The 16,821-nt window shown below is 41.3% G+C and overlaps 1 protein-coding gene across 1 annotated transcript in view; it reads left to right on the forward strand.

Moving 5' to 3' along the window:
* ZNF475 (zinc finger protein 475) overlaps nt 1–16,105 on the forward strand; it is a 29,211-nt gene extending 13,106 nt beyond the window's left edge. The window contains exons 2-3 of the mRNA XM_088023596.1: nt 12,868–13,041; nt 15,947–16,105. Coding sequence (XP_087879722.1) covers nt 12,868–13,041; nt 15,947–16,105 — 333 coding nt within the window. The remainder of the gene's footprint in view (nt 1–12,867; nt 13,042–15,946) is intronic.
* The last annotated feature ends 716 nt before the right edge of the window (nt 16,106–16,821 follow it).

The raw sequence follows: 16,821 nt of genomic DNA on the forward strand, positions 1-16,821 counted from the left end.
TTTTGCATCTTGTGACTTCTACCATTACAGATTAATGATCACAACCAGATGGTTTGAAAGCGTGTTAAGGCGGGGTACCTTTCTCTAATGTACTCATCAATGTCATGGTTCAGAACAATGGAGATGGTTTCTTTTTCAGGATGTTCTCACCTCTGGGTTCCTTGACTCTCAGGTTAACGAATGTCCCCAAATGAACACAGGACATATGGCTGTTTTGATGCAGGGATGTTATGATTCACGCTTTAAAAAAAGGACAATTAGGGGCGCCTGTGTGGCTCAGTCGGTTAAGTGTCTGCCTTCAGCTCAGGTCATGATCCCAGGGTCCTGGGATCAAGTCCCGCATCGGGCTCCTTGCTCAGCAGGGAGCCTGCTTCTCCCTCTCCCTCTCCCTTTGTACTCTTCCTCTCTGTCTCTCTCTCTAAAATAAACAAATAAAATCTTAAAAAAAATAGAAATTAAAAAAAAGGACAAGTAAACTTACTGCATTTTTTGTTTCATTTCCAAATAATGTGTGAAGCACATTTCCTTGGAGGAAAAAGCAGGCATTTTATTTACATACATATTTGGTAATAAAATGACATCTTTTACATTTTGATGTGTTTGCTTCAGCACAGCCCCGCTGAAATGACCTCCTCAAAATGAACAGGCCAACTGCTCCCATGACGACAAAGAAATCCAGCAAATGACTGTCTCCCAGTGGGTGAACGTGGGAGGCTTCCTCTGCGTTCCGGTGGCACATAGCTAATTGTACTTGGGACCTTCTAGAACCAAAGCTCTCAGCACTCTCTATCTCTTTCCTCTTGAGGGAAATGAACTGAGAGATGGTAACGGTAGGCTGGAAGGAGGTCAAGGACAAAGCCGGGGAAAATGTAAAGGCATGGATAGTTTGAAGCAAAGGGCGCCTTTGGATATCCCTGACATCACCTGCGGAAAGTGACTGACCTGACCTGTGTCCTTTGTGCACAAGCTCACACACACACACACACACACACACACACACACACACACACTCATGCACTAAAGGACTTTGTAGTTCCTTTTACAGGAAGATGAGAAACTGGTTTGAGTGATGTTTCCAACGGACCAGATGCCACGCACGTGGGCACGGAGGGATAGCCCTACTTTCAAACTATTCATCTCTGCCCTAGGGCGAGGGCCTGACAGTCTAGAATTGGACTTTTCTGAATGAATTTGTATGTGACTGGGGTTGCCACTCCCTGGGGCATTGTCTCTGGTAAAAATGTTGATGTCCCGGAAAAAAAAAAAACAAACAACTCAATAAAGCGTTTTCTAATTCTCGCTCTAGTTCTTTTTCTTTTTTCATTTTTCTTCTGTGGTATTTTTTTTTTTCTTTTTTCAAGAATTTCTTGGGAGACAAATTAAAGGGTTGTGAATCTAGATGACTTAACAATTGTCTCTAATGCCCGGCAAACGTCGCTCTAAAATACATCATTTGTGGGGCGCCTGGGTGCCTCAGTCGTTAGGCGTCTGCCTTCGGCTCAGGTCACGATCCCAGCGTCCTGGGATCGAGCCCCGAGCCCCGCGTCGGGGCTCCCTGCTCCGCGGGAAGCCTGCTTCTCGCCCTCCCACTACCCCCGCTTGTGTTCCCTCTCTCACTGTGTCTCTCTCTGTCAAATAAATAAATAAAAAATCTTTTAAAAAAACAAGATACATCATTTGTGACGGGGTGTACTGCTGACTTGAAATTGACTGCAGTCCCTGATCACGGCAATGCAAGATACTCCCCTAAATGAGGTCTGCGTGAGTGGTTTTTAACCAGTGTTATTGGGGAACGAAAACAAACAATAAACTGCATTCATTAAACTCAGGCAATTCAGTGAGTTTTGACAGTTTTATGTACCTGTTATATCACCACCATAACTAAGATACAGAACATTTTCATCACCCCGAAGATTCCTTATATACTTCATTCTTGATCCTACCTCCTGGCAACCCCTGATTTGATTTTTAAACACTACAGCTTAGTGTGGATTTTCTCTCCCTGGAATCAGGCAGCAATGGACTCTTCCGTGTCTGGCTGCTCTCAGCCTAAGGGCTCTGAGTGCTATCCACTTTGGTGCAAGCGGCGGTGGTACTTATTGCTAAGTAATGGTCATGACAGTGTTATACTTTATTCACAGGTTTTTCCAGTTGCCTTATTGTTTTTTTTTAATTTTTTTTATTATGTTCAGTTAGCCAGCATGTAGTACGTCATCAGTTTTTTGAGGCAGTGTTCAACAATTCATTGGTTGCATATGATACCCAGTGCTCATCACAACACGTGCCTTACTGTTTTTATTATCACTTAAGAGTGCTGTCTACTTCAGGGCAGGCAAAAACCCATCTGCATTTCCTCAACAAGAAAGAAATCAAGATGGTTTAATCTAGGAAAAGTATAAAGTGCCCCCATGTGATCCATGCCTTCATCTGATTCTGCCTCAAAGAGATGAGATCCTCAACCTTACACTCAGGTCTCAGTACGATCAAGAGCCTTTGCGTTACTTTTCTCATTGCCCTCTCTCTGCCTGATGCCCCAAACAGCACAGTGCCTTAGCAGTGGCTGATGCTGTTCTGTTGGCAGAGAAAGTGCTGGCTGCCAGTACCTTCTGTCAAATCACTCCCCAGCATCTGAGGCATGGCTAGCTTCTTGTGGCAGGAAGGTGAAGTCTGGGGTCAGGACCCAAGCGGAAAGGTGGCAGGATGCTTTGAAGAGGTGCCAAACTTTGAGTGTGTTCTCAAGGACTGACCACCTATTTTGAATAGACTGATCCTTGCTCTCACACTCTCTCTAATCAGTTTTCATGACCGACTTGAATGTGCTCATGTTAACTGACTACAGTAATATTAAACAGTTGTTGAATAGGTCAAGTACGTTTCTACCGCTTCAACAGCCCATTTTACTGGCTTCTGGTCAAAACCCTTCCTTCCTTCCTATTGGAGGCTCCTGTGGGGCCCCTTCTATCACAGCACTTAACCAATTTTGCCTTCTAATTGAATGAGTAATTGATATGCTAGTCTCCATTACTAAGGAGAGTTAAGGTTTTTGGCATTCCCCATAACCTCCAGCACGGGGAAGACGCTATCCTCCATTTAAATAGTTATTGCTGGAAGGAGCAGACGAATAAAGTCATGAAGGTAGGAAAAGTTGAGGACTGTGGGCCTGGGGTCTGGGGCTGAGTTTGGTGTTGCTAGTAGACCTGTTTCACGGGGCTAAAGTTGGCATGAATGAAGTCAGCATGAAATGTTTGGCCTTTATTCTGTAGCCACGAAGAACCACAGAAATTCTGGATACCACATCAGACAGGCCAAGTCTGCACAAAACATAGTCAAGTGCAGAGAAGAGAGGGGGGCAGCTGGGAGGCTGAAAATTATATGTTGACTTGTCAGTCCAGCCACAGTTGGGCAACACAGGACCCAGGGGATGGTTCAATCCATCCATCCCCCCAAATTATCCTTTTGGCTGCCACTTTTCAGCATAAGATGGCTAATACCATACGGTTCCATTTAGTCATTTCTGAAATCATATTTTGGCTAATGTAACCAAGCCAGACAAATGAGCCTGAACAAAATGAAAATATCTGGAAGACCTGGATTTAGATTATCTTAGGTGGAAACAAACTCATGCTAAATTCTGTCTTCAGATTTTTTTTTTCCCCAGGCCTTTTTATTGCTTTTTAAAGTAATGGAGTAGAATTCTAGGGCTTCAATTAAGTTGTATCATATAAACATGTGACTGATGTATGTTAACTATAAACAGTTGACAAAATTAAAAGGTACTATTGGACTAATGTAATTTAAGACACTGTAAATATTTTCATTTTGCATTACAGTTTTATTTTATGCTATGCAAAACTATTCATTTGTAATATTAATTCTAGGTCCAATTACTAATTGATGACAACACTAGATTGGCTTATATACACAAGCTTGATTACCATCTTTTATCAGTTATTTAAGGAATATTCGGAAAGTACTTTGGGCCCCACCTGATTTTTCCTGTTAGGACTGATTTGATTACCTAATCCCAACTTGAGTTTTGACCCTGGAGTTGATATTCTTTTTATCATTTTATTATTCTTATAAAAATGACACAAGTTTATTATAAAAAATTCAAAAAAAAGAATTAAAAAAAGTCTTATAAAAATGACACAAGTTTGTTATAAAAAATTCAAAAAAATTATAAAAAATTCAAGCCCCTAGTAAAGTACAAAGATTGGCATAAAAATTGCTGTGAGCTCCTTTTCATTTGGCCTAAGTGACTATTACTCCAGCCATCTCTCTCTGGGCACGAACATATATAAATAAGCAGGCATGCAGATGTTTTCATAGGACTAAGGTTGTCATGTGCAAGTTATTAATACAGATATTATAAAGGCAAAACCAGAGAATATTATAAAGGCAAAACCAGAGATACTATATTTAATTTTACTTGAGTTTGACAAAAAGAAACCAAAGAGATGGTGATGGTATTGCTGAGCTTCAGAAAAATATTTCTTCCCTAAAGAATATTCTTTAAAGAATATTTTTAAAGGACCCACTACAGTTAAAAAACAAAGATAAGTTACCAGATTTGGAAAAAAAAAATGTAACTCTGGGTTTTAATTTTATACTGTTTTAAGTGACTGTTTGTCGTGACAGTAAAGAATTTAGTATCATTAACATCTTAGCCCCTCTCCTTCCCTTCCCAAATTTTGATAAGTATTTTTGTATGTCAAGGTATGTTCTTTTTTTATTCTCTTCTCAAACCCCCAATTTCTAGGGTCGTCTTGCTTTAGTTCTAGGCTTAACTGGATCCATTGCCAGTCTTAGAGTCACGGCTTCAAGATTTCTGAGCTTGTCTGGTTGTTTCATTTCTTGATTGCTTCTATTTTATTAAATAATGTTTTCCAAAGGGGATCAGAAGTAGAGTGATTACATAATCTGTTAATCAAATGGGGACACCTCAGAGAATGCAAGAAGGAGCTATTAATACATGTCAAGACAACAGGTATCATAGGGACTGTTTTAGGCAAAGCAGAACTTAAGATCATCCTAAAGCCAGAGGTGGTGTATTTCATAAGTTCTCATCAACTCAGCCCTTTTTTGAGTCATTTAAATGGTGCCAAATGGCTCCTTACACAAAGAAGCCTCTATTTGGGGGGAAAAAAAGTTTGCTCTGACTAAAGTTTCAACAGCTGACTTCTTGGGGCTAATGGGTAGGCTTTACGGAGTCCACCAATTGTTCAAAATCATACCCATAATTCTGTATACGTGTGCATTATTCTGGAAAGATGACCATATAACTCATTAGATTTTCAAAGGGGACTATTGCCGCATAAATATTACTAATTTCTACTTCACCACAAATCTCCAAAAGGCTACCTTGCTGGATTATGTTCCCCTAATCTCCTAGAAATGATGTCACACAAATATATTTCACATTATTATTACTTAGTTTTTGTTGTGGGATTAGTATAAGCAAGGGCCAAATGTAGAGTGTTTCTGATCTTTTGTAAAATTGCTAGTAAAGACTTTGATTTTACTTTTCAGTATCAATTTCGTTAGGATTCGTATGATAACACTTAATGCTTGGAGGATTTTTCCCCTTCAACCAGTTGTTATCCTTCCTTCTATAAGCTCTATTGGGATTGAGCTGTGCTGTTTGCTAGGGTTTCCTTTCAGCCTGAGCTCTCAGGGTGGTCACTGGGAGCTGTTTGAAGCTATTGAAATAGATATCCTAATCTAGGATTACTGGAATTATTTCCATTCTTCTTCTGTCAATACCTCATTTAATACCAAAACACTCTCCTTTTTGGTCCTTTTTCTGTTTCCATTGCTTAGAGGGTGGTATTACACACCTATTTATTTTTTATTTTATTTTATTTTAATCTTACTTTTACATTAGTTTCAAGTGTACATTACAGTGATTCAACACTTCCATACATCACCTGGTGCTCATCATGACTAGTGCACTCCTTCATTCCCAACACCTATTTCCCCCATCCCCCACCCCCTTCCCCTCTGGTGGCCATCAGTGCGTTCTCTAGGGTTAAGAGTCTGTTTCTTGGCTTCTCTCTCTCTCTTTTTTCCCTTGCTCTTTTGTTTTGTTTCTTAAATTCCACTGATGAGCGAAATCATAGGGTATTTGTCTTTCTCTGACTGACTTCACTGAGTATTATAATCTCTAGCTCCATCCATGTCATTGCAAACAGCAAGGTTTCATTCTTTTTGATGGCTGAATAATATTCCATTGTATATATATATACCACATCTTTATCCATTTATTTATTGATGGGCATCTGGGCTTCTTCCATAGTTTGGCTTTTGTAGATGATGCTGCTGTAAACATCGGGGTGCATGTGTCCCATTGAATTAGTGTTTTTGTATCCATTGGGTAAATACCCAGTAGCGTGATTCCTGGGTCATAGACTAGTTCTACTTTTAACTTTTTTGAGGGACCTCCATACTGTTTTCCAGAGTGGCTGCACCAGCTTGCATTCCCACCAACAGTGTACGAGGGTTCCCCTTCCTCCGAATCCTCGCCAACGCCGGTTGTGACCGCTACTTTTTTTAAACTGTAATAGTGAGTAGGTAGATGGCCGGTCACCCACAGTGACCCGGAGAAAAGCTGTTAAATGTCCACTTTCCTTTGCCATGCACAATCCTGGCCCAAAAGATTAAACATGAAGCATTCCCAGCAGAGAAAAGACATTAGCATAAAGGAGGGGAAAAAATGCTGCGTGGAAAATAAAATGATAATGCCAAAGGTGGCCAGCAAAATGATTGGAAACATATGAAAGTTAGTGGATTCAAGTTAAAAGAAATACACACGTCTGAAAGCTTTCCCTGAAGGGCTCAACGCCCTCTGTCCATTTCCAGCCTCAGTAGACTTTCCCAGGAAATCAGGAAGCAAAAGCAAATTTGTGATGAGTCCTAAGAAACTTGCATGGGGGTGGGGCTTTAGCTGCTCCCCCCCCCCACCCCCATAAAACAGTTCACACCTGAAAGAGCTCTTCTGTAGATTCAGGGATTAACTTCTTTTAAAAAATCTTTTATCTAGATGTTAAAAAATTAACGCCTCACCCCAAGAATATCTGAAATGTTGACAGGAAAACTGTTGATCTAACCGTTCGCTCTGTCGGAACTTTAGACTTATCGGCTTCCTCTTTGCCTTCCTTTGATTACGGTTTCCTGGAATCCGTGGCCCTGGCAAGGCCCCGGGTAGACAGTCCCCACGCCGCGCGGGGCAAAGCCTCAGTGCGCCTGCCTTGCTCGGCTGGGCTGTGCCCTTTCATAGCAGAGCCTCCTGCCCTTTTCTTTCCTGGGGCGCTGACCCCCTCTACCTCTGTTCCCTCTCCATCTTCCCCACAGCGCCCCCATCCTGCTCAAAACACCAGAGAAAGAGGCTGAAGAGCAAACCCACCGCAGGGACCAGGGGATGGAGATCGTTTAGTTCTCTTTGCAAGTTTCAGACTGACAATCGTGAAATGAATGAAAAATAAAAGAGGTTATCTTATCTCCATTCAGCCCCACAGGGGATGCATTTTTCTCTACAGCTGTGTTCTGGGTTGCTTGCACTTCCCTCGAGCAGGCTTAGGAGTGAAATGTTTAAAACCTAAGAATATGGAGTGTGTTGCAGGTTCAACTGCAGTTCAACCACAAATAGAGAGCATGGACCAAGCTTTGGAAAATATAATATAGAACATCTTAGCCTTTTTATGGTATTAATTTTCTCCCACATCCCCTTAAGTTATTTTGTGCATGTCTTCTGGCCTCTGGGTCTGCCTGTTTTCTTCTAATTTTTCCTTCCAAAGGAAACCTTCTGACAATGTGACATGAATGTCCCCATTAATGACCCGTGCCATTTATTTTGCTTATATGCTTGGTTAAATACTGGAATCGGCTCATGCTTTCCATATGGAATATTAATATTCATTATTCTCAAAGTAAAAAGACAAGCTTCTCATGTTAAACTAAAAAAGCCTGTATTTAATTAATCCTCAAGTAAATGAACATGTAAAAAATAGTAACTGTTGAGTATTTTGAAAATCACTGCTTCTGCTTTAGCCTTTCTCTTAGGTCTCGAATTCGCCAAATATTTTTAAAGTCACTTTTCAGGCATTAGATCCTCTTACATGGCTAATAAAAGAGAAGTCTAAAAACAATTTAGCCATTTTTTGAGAAATGTAGTTTATTGGCATGGTTCAGCATAGAATAATAGAAGAAAAATATTCTACTTCAAATAGTGTGCTTTTAAAAAAAATGATTCTTTTGGGGCGCCTGGGTGGCTCAGTCAGTTAAGCATCCGACTCTTGGTTTTGTCTCAGGTTATAATCTCAGGGTCGTGGAATCGAGCCCCAGATCGGGCTCTGCACTGAGCTCAGAGTCCGCTTGAGATTCTCTCTGCCTCCGCCCCTCCCTCCACTCTCTTTCTCTCTAATTAATTAATTAATTAATTAATTAATTAAAATATTTTAAAAATTATTCTTTTTTTTAAATTATTGAAGTATAGTCAACATACAATATAATACAATGCTGTATTACTTTCAGGTGTACAGCATAGTGATCTGACAATTCTGTAAATTCCCAGTGCTTACCCCAGACAAGTGTCATTACCATCCGCCACAATACAACGTTACTACAATATTACTGACCATATTCCCTATCTGTACTTCTCATTTCTGTGACTTACTTATTTTATAACTGGAAGTTGGTACCTCCGAATCCCCTTTACCTTATCTCATCCGTCCCCCATCTACCTCCCCTCTAGCAAATAATGTGTATTTTTTAAAAAGTGGATCATCTCGGGAGTAACTCCATTTTCCACTTTGCTTGCTGTGTATTAGTGACTTCACTCATCTAGAATCTGTCGTTCCTGCTCGGGTATGCAGAAACCAGAAACGTGCTTCCTTCTTGTTTTGATTTTGCTCTCTCTTTGCACTGCAGGTGTAACCCCCATGAGCCTTAGTGAAAAGCTGGCTGACTCTCAAACCTGCACACATTTGACCGTGTCTTATATCCCCAAAGGAAACCACACCACCAACTTAATTTGTTTCTGCTTTCACGCCACCCAGTGCTACTTACAAACATTGGCAAAGGTCTTTTCATTCCACTAAGTTTCTTGCAGCTCATCCTCACTGGGTCTTCCCATTATCCGGTGAGTATGCTTCCCTAATTGAATGACTGTCAGATTCTCTGCGGTACCAAGAGAATCCCAGTTTGTTTTTGCAAACACCTCAGTAATTTTTGCTATTTTATTTCCCAGAATCCAAATCTCTTCATTCTCTGAAGATGGTTTGCCTCATAGTTAGAAGGCTGAATTCATCCTGTAGGAGCTCCTTCTTGTGCCTCACTTCCTGATGACCCATCCCTCTTTCGTCTTTTCTCCTTGTCCTCAGAGGCTAACATGTCTAATTACATCCGGGGATCTCATCTCCTCCTGCCTCCTCAGAGACCTTGCTCCCATACTTAGCCCTCTGCTCTCAGTGCTAACTGTCTCTTTCTGCCTAAGATTGTTCTACCCCTAAAACAACAACCAAACAGATCTCTTTATTTTTTTTAAGATTATTTATTTATTTTAGAGAGAGAGAGAGAGTGGGGGGGTAGGGGAGAGGGGCAGGGAGAGAGAAAGAATCTCAAGCAGACCCTAGTTAAGTGCAGAGCCCAACGTGGGGCTCCATCTCATGACCCTAAGATCGGGGCCTGAGCAGAAACCAGGAGTCAGAGGCTTAACTGACTGCGCCATCCAGGCGCCCCCAAAACAGATCTTTCTTCAGCTCTACCTCTGTCTCAAATTTCCTTTCTGCGAACTTTTTGAAGTTGTATTTCTGTTTTCCTTGACTTAATCCTTAACTTTTAACAGTTAAGTTTTTACCCATATCCCTCTGTCAGAGCTCAACTCTCAAAAGTCACTGGTATATAATCTGTCAGCAACCAAATCTAGCGACTTTCCTCAACCCCTCATTATTCCCTGTGGCATTGGACAGAAGTGATGCCGCCTTTCTGGAAACCGGAAGTGTTTCCTGAATTCTGAACGGAGTCTTTTGTCTCCACGCCCTGTTTCTTTAATTGAGAACTTGAACCTTTGTCTTTTCAGGCTGTGATTTCCTTTGCCCAATCTCTTCACTGTAGATTTCCCTCAGGACTTTCCCTCCATACATACTCTATATTCTACTTTTCTGGAATTTTCATGGTTTTAAACATCATCTCTGTGTGCAAAGCTCTGAAACCCATTAATTCCAAAGGACAGGACTCTATTTGCTATTTTGGCTGGACTTACACTTGAATTCTACTAGGATATCAAACGCAACACGTCCAGAACAGAATCCACTTTTTTCTCCTTCCCTAACCTGCCTTTCCGGGTTTCCTCTTTTCCGCAAGTGACATCACCACTGATGTTCTCTTGGATCCATGATTTCCTTACCCCAGAGCCAGGGATGCTCAAGCTCTCATTGATGTGCTGCCAACACAGCCCTTGGAGATACATTATTGCCAGACTAATTTTCTATAAGTGCAATTATAGGTTATTCCCCTGCTTAATAGCTTCCTATCACTTACAAAACAAAATCCAGATCTTAACATGGCATTCATGGTTGTTCATAGCACGGCTGCAGCCAAACTATCTGATTATAGTTCTCAAGGCTACACTTATCACTGGGCAACTATTTGTTATTATTAATATAAATATTTTATATTAGTTGCTCTTCTCTCCACTCACTTTTAGGTTCCTGTCCCTGAGGCTTCGCTCATGCTGTTCCCCATCTCCAAAACCTTCTGTGATCCAAACTCTACCCATTCTTCAAATGCTACTTCCCTCAGGCTTCCCTGGTCTTCACAACTGGAAGAAACATTTCCAACCTTTGCATTTCATTTATGTGTTACCACTAATAGAGCCATACTCATTTTCTTTTGCTTAGTGTTTACATGAAACTTCTTCCCCATCCTTCTGCTTGTAAACTGTTTGTGCCTTTATTCATAAAATGTGTTTCTTGTAACCAACATATAGTTGGGGTTTTTCATCTAGAGATTTTTTATTTTATCTAGTCTGTCAATCCAGACCTTTCAATTATGTTCTTTAGTCCATTTATATTTGCTGTAATTATTGATCTGTTTGAGTGTAAGTCTATCACCTTGGTGTTTTAATTCTATTCCTCTTGCCCTTTTGTGTTTGTTTGTTGTTTTGTTGGTTCCTTCTTTCCTATCTTTCTTCGGCAAGTGGTTAATTTACCTTTTTTTTTTTCATTCTACGTCCCATGTTGAATTTTTAGTTCTGCCTCTTTGCATGTGTTTGTGGTTTGTGATTACTGTAGACATTAAAATTTGCACCTTTAATATATCACATTCTCTGTTTAAAAAAATCAGTTTAAGAAAAATCTAAGAATTCTATGACAATCTATTTCCAATGTTTAGTCCTTGCTTTAGGTAAGTTTAGTCCTGGGGTTTAAACTCCCCAATGGTAAGCTACCCCTGCCTTGTACTTCATATAAAGCCTGGGAGCTACAAGGCTTTTCCCTGTTCTCCTGCCGCAGCCTTAGGCTGCTGTGGACCCTTCCGGCATGCAACACGGAGGGAGTCCCTCCTACTGTCCCCTCCCTCCTTAGTTCCTACCCCTCCATCAGCAGTCGATTGTTCTTATCTCGAACCCAGAGCAAGGCCTAGTTCTCCAGCCTCAGATTTAGGCAGGACCTGCATTCCTGAATTGGTGAGGGTTTCTCTCCGCATTGTTAGACTGCCCCACCCCTTACTGTTACTGGGTGTAAGACGGGGTGTGGGAGGGCTTATATAGATAGTTACTGCATGCATGCCTGCATTTCAGTAAGGTTCACACTCAGCTGTCCTGCCTTCTCTCTGTGGGAGACCCTGCTGTCTCATATTCACATAAGGTTGCAGCCTGGGAGATTCTCTTGGTTGTGCTGATCCACTCTCAAACTCAGGCAGTCCTTCTGGTTCATTAATTTACCTTGCAACTTTGATTCTCCAATAGACTAAAAACTTACGCTTCCGTAAGCTCTCTGATTTGTTCTTATTGCTTAGGTGGGAGCAAAGTTTCGTGTCACTTTCTATACCCTGGAGAGAAGCAAAAACTCCCTATTCCATTTTAACCTTCAGTCTTCCTTAGATTTAGTTCTCCCAGAAACAAGTGCTAAGAAAAGAATTTGAGTCCAAGTAGTTTATTGGGGTGGTGATCCCAGGACCCCCAGTAAAGTTGTGGGAGGAGCGACAGGGAAGAGAAGGAAGTCTATATAGTGTGTGAATGAGCAGCTGAGGTGAAATCCCACCGGGGGCTCTTGGAACACTGCATGGAAAAAGCCTTGGTGAAGTGGCCATTATCGACCAACTCCCACTTGTGGTTGATTAGCCGCCCTGCCTGTGGGTGGAGCCTGCTCCAGGTCAGAAAAGGCTTAGAATCACAGGAAGTTGTTAAGGTGAGGGAACGTGGGACGCTCGCTACACAGTGTCCCTTCTAGACTCTCCAGTGACACTTAATGACTTGACTTCTCAGGAATATTGGCTTACTAGAGCCTGATGTTACTGAAAAGATGATTCATACCTGATTTATTTCCGTAGTCTCCCAGCGTGGAGAATGGCCGGAAGATAGGTAATCAAAAATCATTAAATGAGAAAACACATTTTATAAAGTACCAATTTGTAGAATTCTGGTCAGCTCTTCTTTATCTCCTATCGTCCTCCCAAACCCACACCCGCACCCCCACCCCAATCACTCAGATGACATGGTTTGTTCTCTTAGTTGTCAAAAAAATTTCCATTTACCTGACTGGCTGGAATTTTTAAAAAATGTGATTGTCCAGCTAATGTGAATGTATTATAATTTAAAGTGTAATTTCTACGCCTGCACTTTATCTAACAGATATTTTATATTACTTGTAGCCAACAATGATAAGGCGTCCACCAACAGTTATCTGCTACATTTGTGGTCGTGAATATGGAACAAAATCTATTGCCATCCATGAACCACAATGTCTGAAAAAGTGGCATAATGAAAACAACTTGTTACCTAAAGAGTTAAGGAGATCAGAACCTAAAAAACCAGAAGTCAGGACCATTACAGGTAAGTTCTGGGAAACAAAAACAAAAACAAAAAAACACTTGAGTCTGTAAAGGGAGACTTTTCTCTCTGAACTTATTAAGAGGAGAGGTATTCCTTCTTATTTATTCAAATAACTGCAATCAGCAACATTTACTGTCTTGACTATAACCAAATAGGAAAAACAGTTCTAGAAGGCCTGACCAAAGGGCCTCAGATGCTAAGACGTAAAGACACTATTGTCAAAACTGTGCAAGGAGAGCGACCCACTGGCATTCCCTGTATTTCCCAAAAGTTACTTTCGTATATTATCAAACTTATACTTAAAAAACATGAAGCTTAAAAAATCTTGGCGGGCACCTGGAGACATGTTTTCAAATATGAATGTTTCTTAGTGTTCACAGAGCAGGCTACCGGCCTCACAGTTTTTAGGGTCCACCAGCCAGGATGCCAAACTGAATAAATTAGTCCACGTATGACAAAAGGGAGGGTGGGGGCCACGGGAGTGGGAGAATACTGACTCTTTCTAAAGGAGGCCACGGCTACCTGCTTCCTGCTGTTACCATTAAGAAATGTAGCCCAGTGTGGGCATGTTTTTCGAAAACACAGAAGAAACTGTAAATCCAGAAATCGATAGGCAATGCCCAGATCTTTCAAATTTTGCAATTAATGCTTTGTAAAGCACCGCACAAGCCAAATGAAACCCCATTGACTGCCGTGTGTGGCCTACTGATGGAGCATTTGTTTGCCCATTTGGGGCGAGAACAAAGTAGTTCAGAGAATGTTTGCCAGGCCAACTCAGACTTGCGAATCTTATTTCTACCATCGTCACTTTCTCAGTGGATCGCCTCAAAGAAAAATCATTCTTGGTTTTAAGAAAAGTATCATTCAATTCAGTAATCCTCCTTCTGTAACTGTAGATTTGCATAACTGGAGGGTACCTCCAAGTCATTTAGTATTGATCAGTCCAGAGCACTCTTGTCAGAAATGTGACCCGGGAGAGTTCTCTAACAACCCACAGAGTGGAATCTAGGTTGTCATGATGAAGTTCTAGAGGCTGCTAGAACCCAACTATTCACAGTCCTTGCCAAGAGTAAGAGGACTCATCGTTCAGGTGGGAAAAGGGCTCAAGATGAACACATGCATCCATTGAAATTAGAGCATTTGCCCACAAAGACCTTGTTTGCCTCACTGAAACTCTCTCCTAGCAATTCTCTGTGGTGTCAAAAATCTGTTTTCTTGGGTGCCTGGGTGGCTTAGATGGTTAAGCGTCTGCCTTCGGCTCAGGTCATGATCCCAGGGTCCTGGGATCGAGGTCCTTATCAGGCTCTCTGCTCAGCGGGGAGCCTGCTTCTCTCTCTGCCTCTCTCTCTCTCTCTCTGTCTCTTATGAATAATTAAATAAAATCTTAAAAAAAATCTGTTTTCTTCACTTCTGACTTTATCACCTTCTGTGCCTGAGCATAATGATCACAAGTCTCGAAGAGGAGAGAGAAATGACGGGCTTGAAGGCCCTGGGGGTGTTCATTAGTCTCTTACTGGCCACAGGTGGAAATGGTAGGCCCTATCACTGTACTTCCCTGCAGTTTTCCTCTGGGCGCCATGCTGTTTTTGTTTCTGAAGGCGTCATTCATCTCGAGGCAGAGAGAATTCCCATTCTGATTTCCACCCCCACGGACTTACTATGGTCATGGAATCCAAAGAACCCTTCCTCCAGATCCAAAGTCAATGTCCTGCTCAAAAACTTTTAGCGATGTGATGAATCATCCCCAGTGAGACTCAATGAATACTCTGGAATTTTTGAATACATATTACATTGTATGAGTGAGGAGAAAGTCCACGCCATTCCTTTTTCAATAGTTTTCAAAGCTTTCAAAGTATACATTCGTGTGGAAAGTGATACTGGTTTGTCCAAAGGAGAAAAATGAGGTTGTGCTGGGGTTCAATTTCCCGTGGAGTAAAATAAAGAACATGAGGAGTAGCAGGTTGGGAATCTAAAGTTTGCTATGCTTGTGTGAACCATTAGGAAGAAGTCACAGGAGATTTGCTTGGGCTTTAATGAAGAAATATTTGCTGTGAAAATGATAAAAAGAAAAGTATGCAATCTATGTTTGAGTGCCTGGCTACACTTAAGGGGACCTATTTGGGGTGATTCGAAGACACAGTCAATTTAATGTACTAAAGCCATTCTATTTAAATAAGGTTTATTAAAGCTAAATCCCACACTGTTTTTCTAAAATAAAGCCATATGCCTTTTTTCCTATGGTCTGCCAATGAAGATTATACATTTCTCAGATGTCTTGGTTGTTTTCTTAAGGACACTTCTTTTTGTCAGATTAACTATTCTGTTTGCATTCTTCGCTCTAATTATTTAAAGAATCTCCAAGTTTATGGCCTTGAAGAGATGATACATTTTTAGGATATCATTCATCCTAAATTCACCCTCAACTGTCAGTTTTGGCTTTTCAGAACATTCCACTGAAGGATTACAGAAGAGGAAAATACAAATGCATGTTCTTTTCCCTTTGTAAGTTTATATTTAGAGTCAATTGAAAGAAGGCCAAAAGTTGTATTTGCAAGATAATAATGTGTAAGCAAAGATGTTAATAATTAGTGAAGAATGCATATCATAACACATAAAACAATGTCTTCCCCTTCTTAAAATACAAGGAGCGAAAAGTCTCTGGTTCATAGCTAACTTTTTATTCAACCCTTGCAAGAGGGAGTGGCACTTTTTTTTTTTTTGGCAAAAGTAGTATGATTTGTTTAAAAGCCTCAGTCAACAGGTATTTCCTGAAAATATTTTCCATAAAAAGTAGAGTATGGTTCTCCAGAATAAAAACTGATCCATTTTACCATTTTTCTTTTTCTTTTCTTTCCTTTTTGTTCCTCTTTCTTTCTTTCTTTTTTTTTTTTTTTTAACTTTTCTGCCAAAGGCTTCTATGATCTCGATGCCTTAAATGAAGCTGCTTGGACCAGCGCCCTGAGCCAGCTGGTTCCCTGTAATATTTGTGGGCGTACCTTCCTGCCAGACAGACTGATTGTTCACCAACGATCCTGTAAACCAAAAGCCGCCAAGTAAAGCCCTCTCCCAGCACAAGTGTCACAGGACTAAGATCCTTTTGAGAGAGATTGGGGTAATGGAGGGAAGGAGGAAGAGGGGGTAAGGAGAGGAAACAAGAAACCCTGGAAACCGCTCAAGGTTGTGTAGCGCGGGAAGCCAGCTCAGGGGTCCGCTGGCACGAGCCTGGCCATGACCGCGACGTGGTAGGCCGACGCTCTGCCTACCCCCCCCCCCCGACCCCGAACAGCTGTGCGCATGTGCGCAGACACACGGGTAGGGGGCGGAGCGTCACACTCCGTCGGGCAGAATTACAAGTGGGTTGCACCTCCTCAGGGCTGGCATTTTTGTCTCCAGGAAATTTCAGAGCCAACTGTTGCTGTTTTTCTTCCTTTCTCTTTTCCTGAGCAAGATTTTTGGAATTTCACAATTAGGCCTATTATTATTATGGGAACAAGAGGGTTCAGGTGGCAATTTCAGGCAACTCCTTAGTCTCAAGAAAAACCGGATCCCTCCCCATCCCTGTGCTCTCTGAAATAACGTGCCACCCAGGGAAATGCTTTTGATTGAGCTATTGATTGGAAATCTTCTTTTCTCTACAAAATTATTGCACAGCAAAGACTTTCAAAAAAGAGATAAGGAGTTAAAGTGCTAGAACTGTGCCTAACTCCTACTCTCTTACCAAGAGTGGGAAATTCTACAGAGAAATTTCAGAACTGGTGCCAGCCTCATATGTC

Source organism: Eumetopias jubatus, unplaced genomic scaffold (assembly GCF_037043125.1).
Source record: "Eumetopias jubatus isolate StellerSeaLion01/CBP00866 unplaced genomic scaffold, mEumJub1_p1.0 scaffold_5, whole genome shotgun sequence".
Lineage (NCBI taxonomy): Eukaryota > Metazoa > Chordata > Mammalia > Carnivora > Otariidae > Eumetopias > Eumetopias jubatus.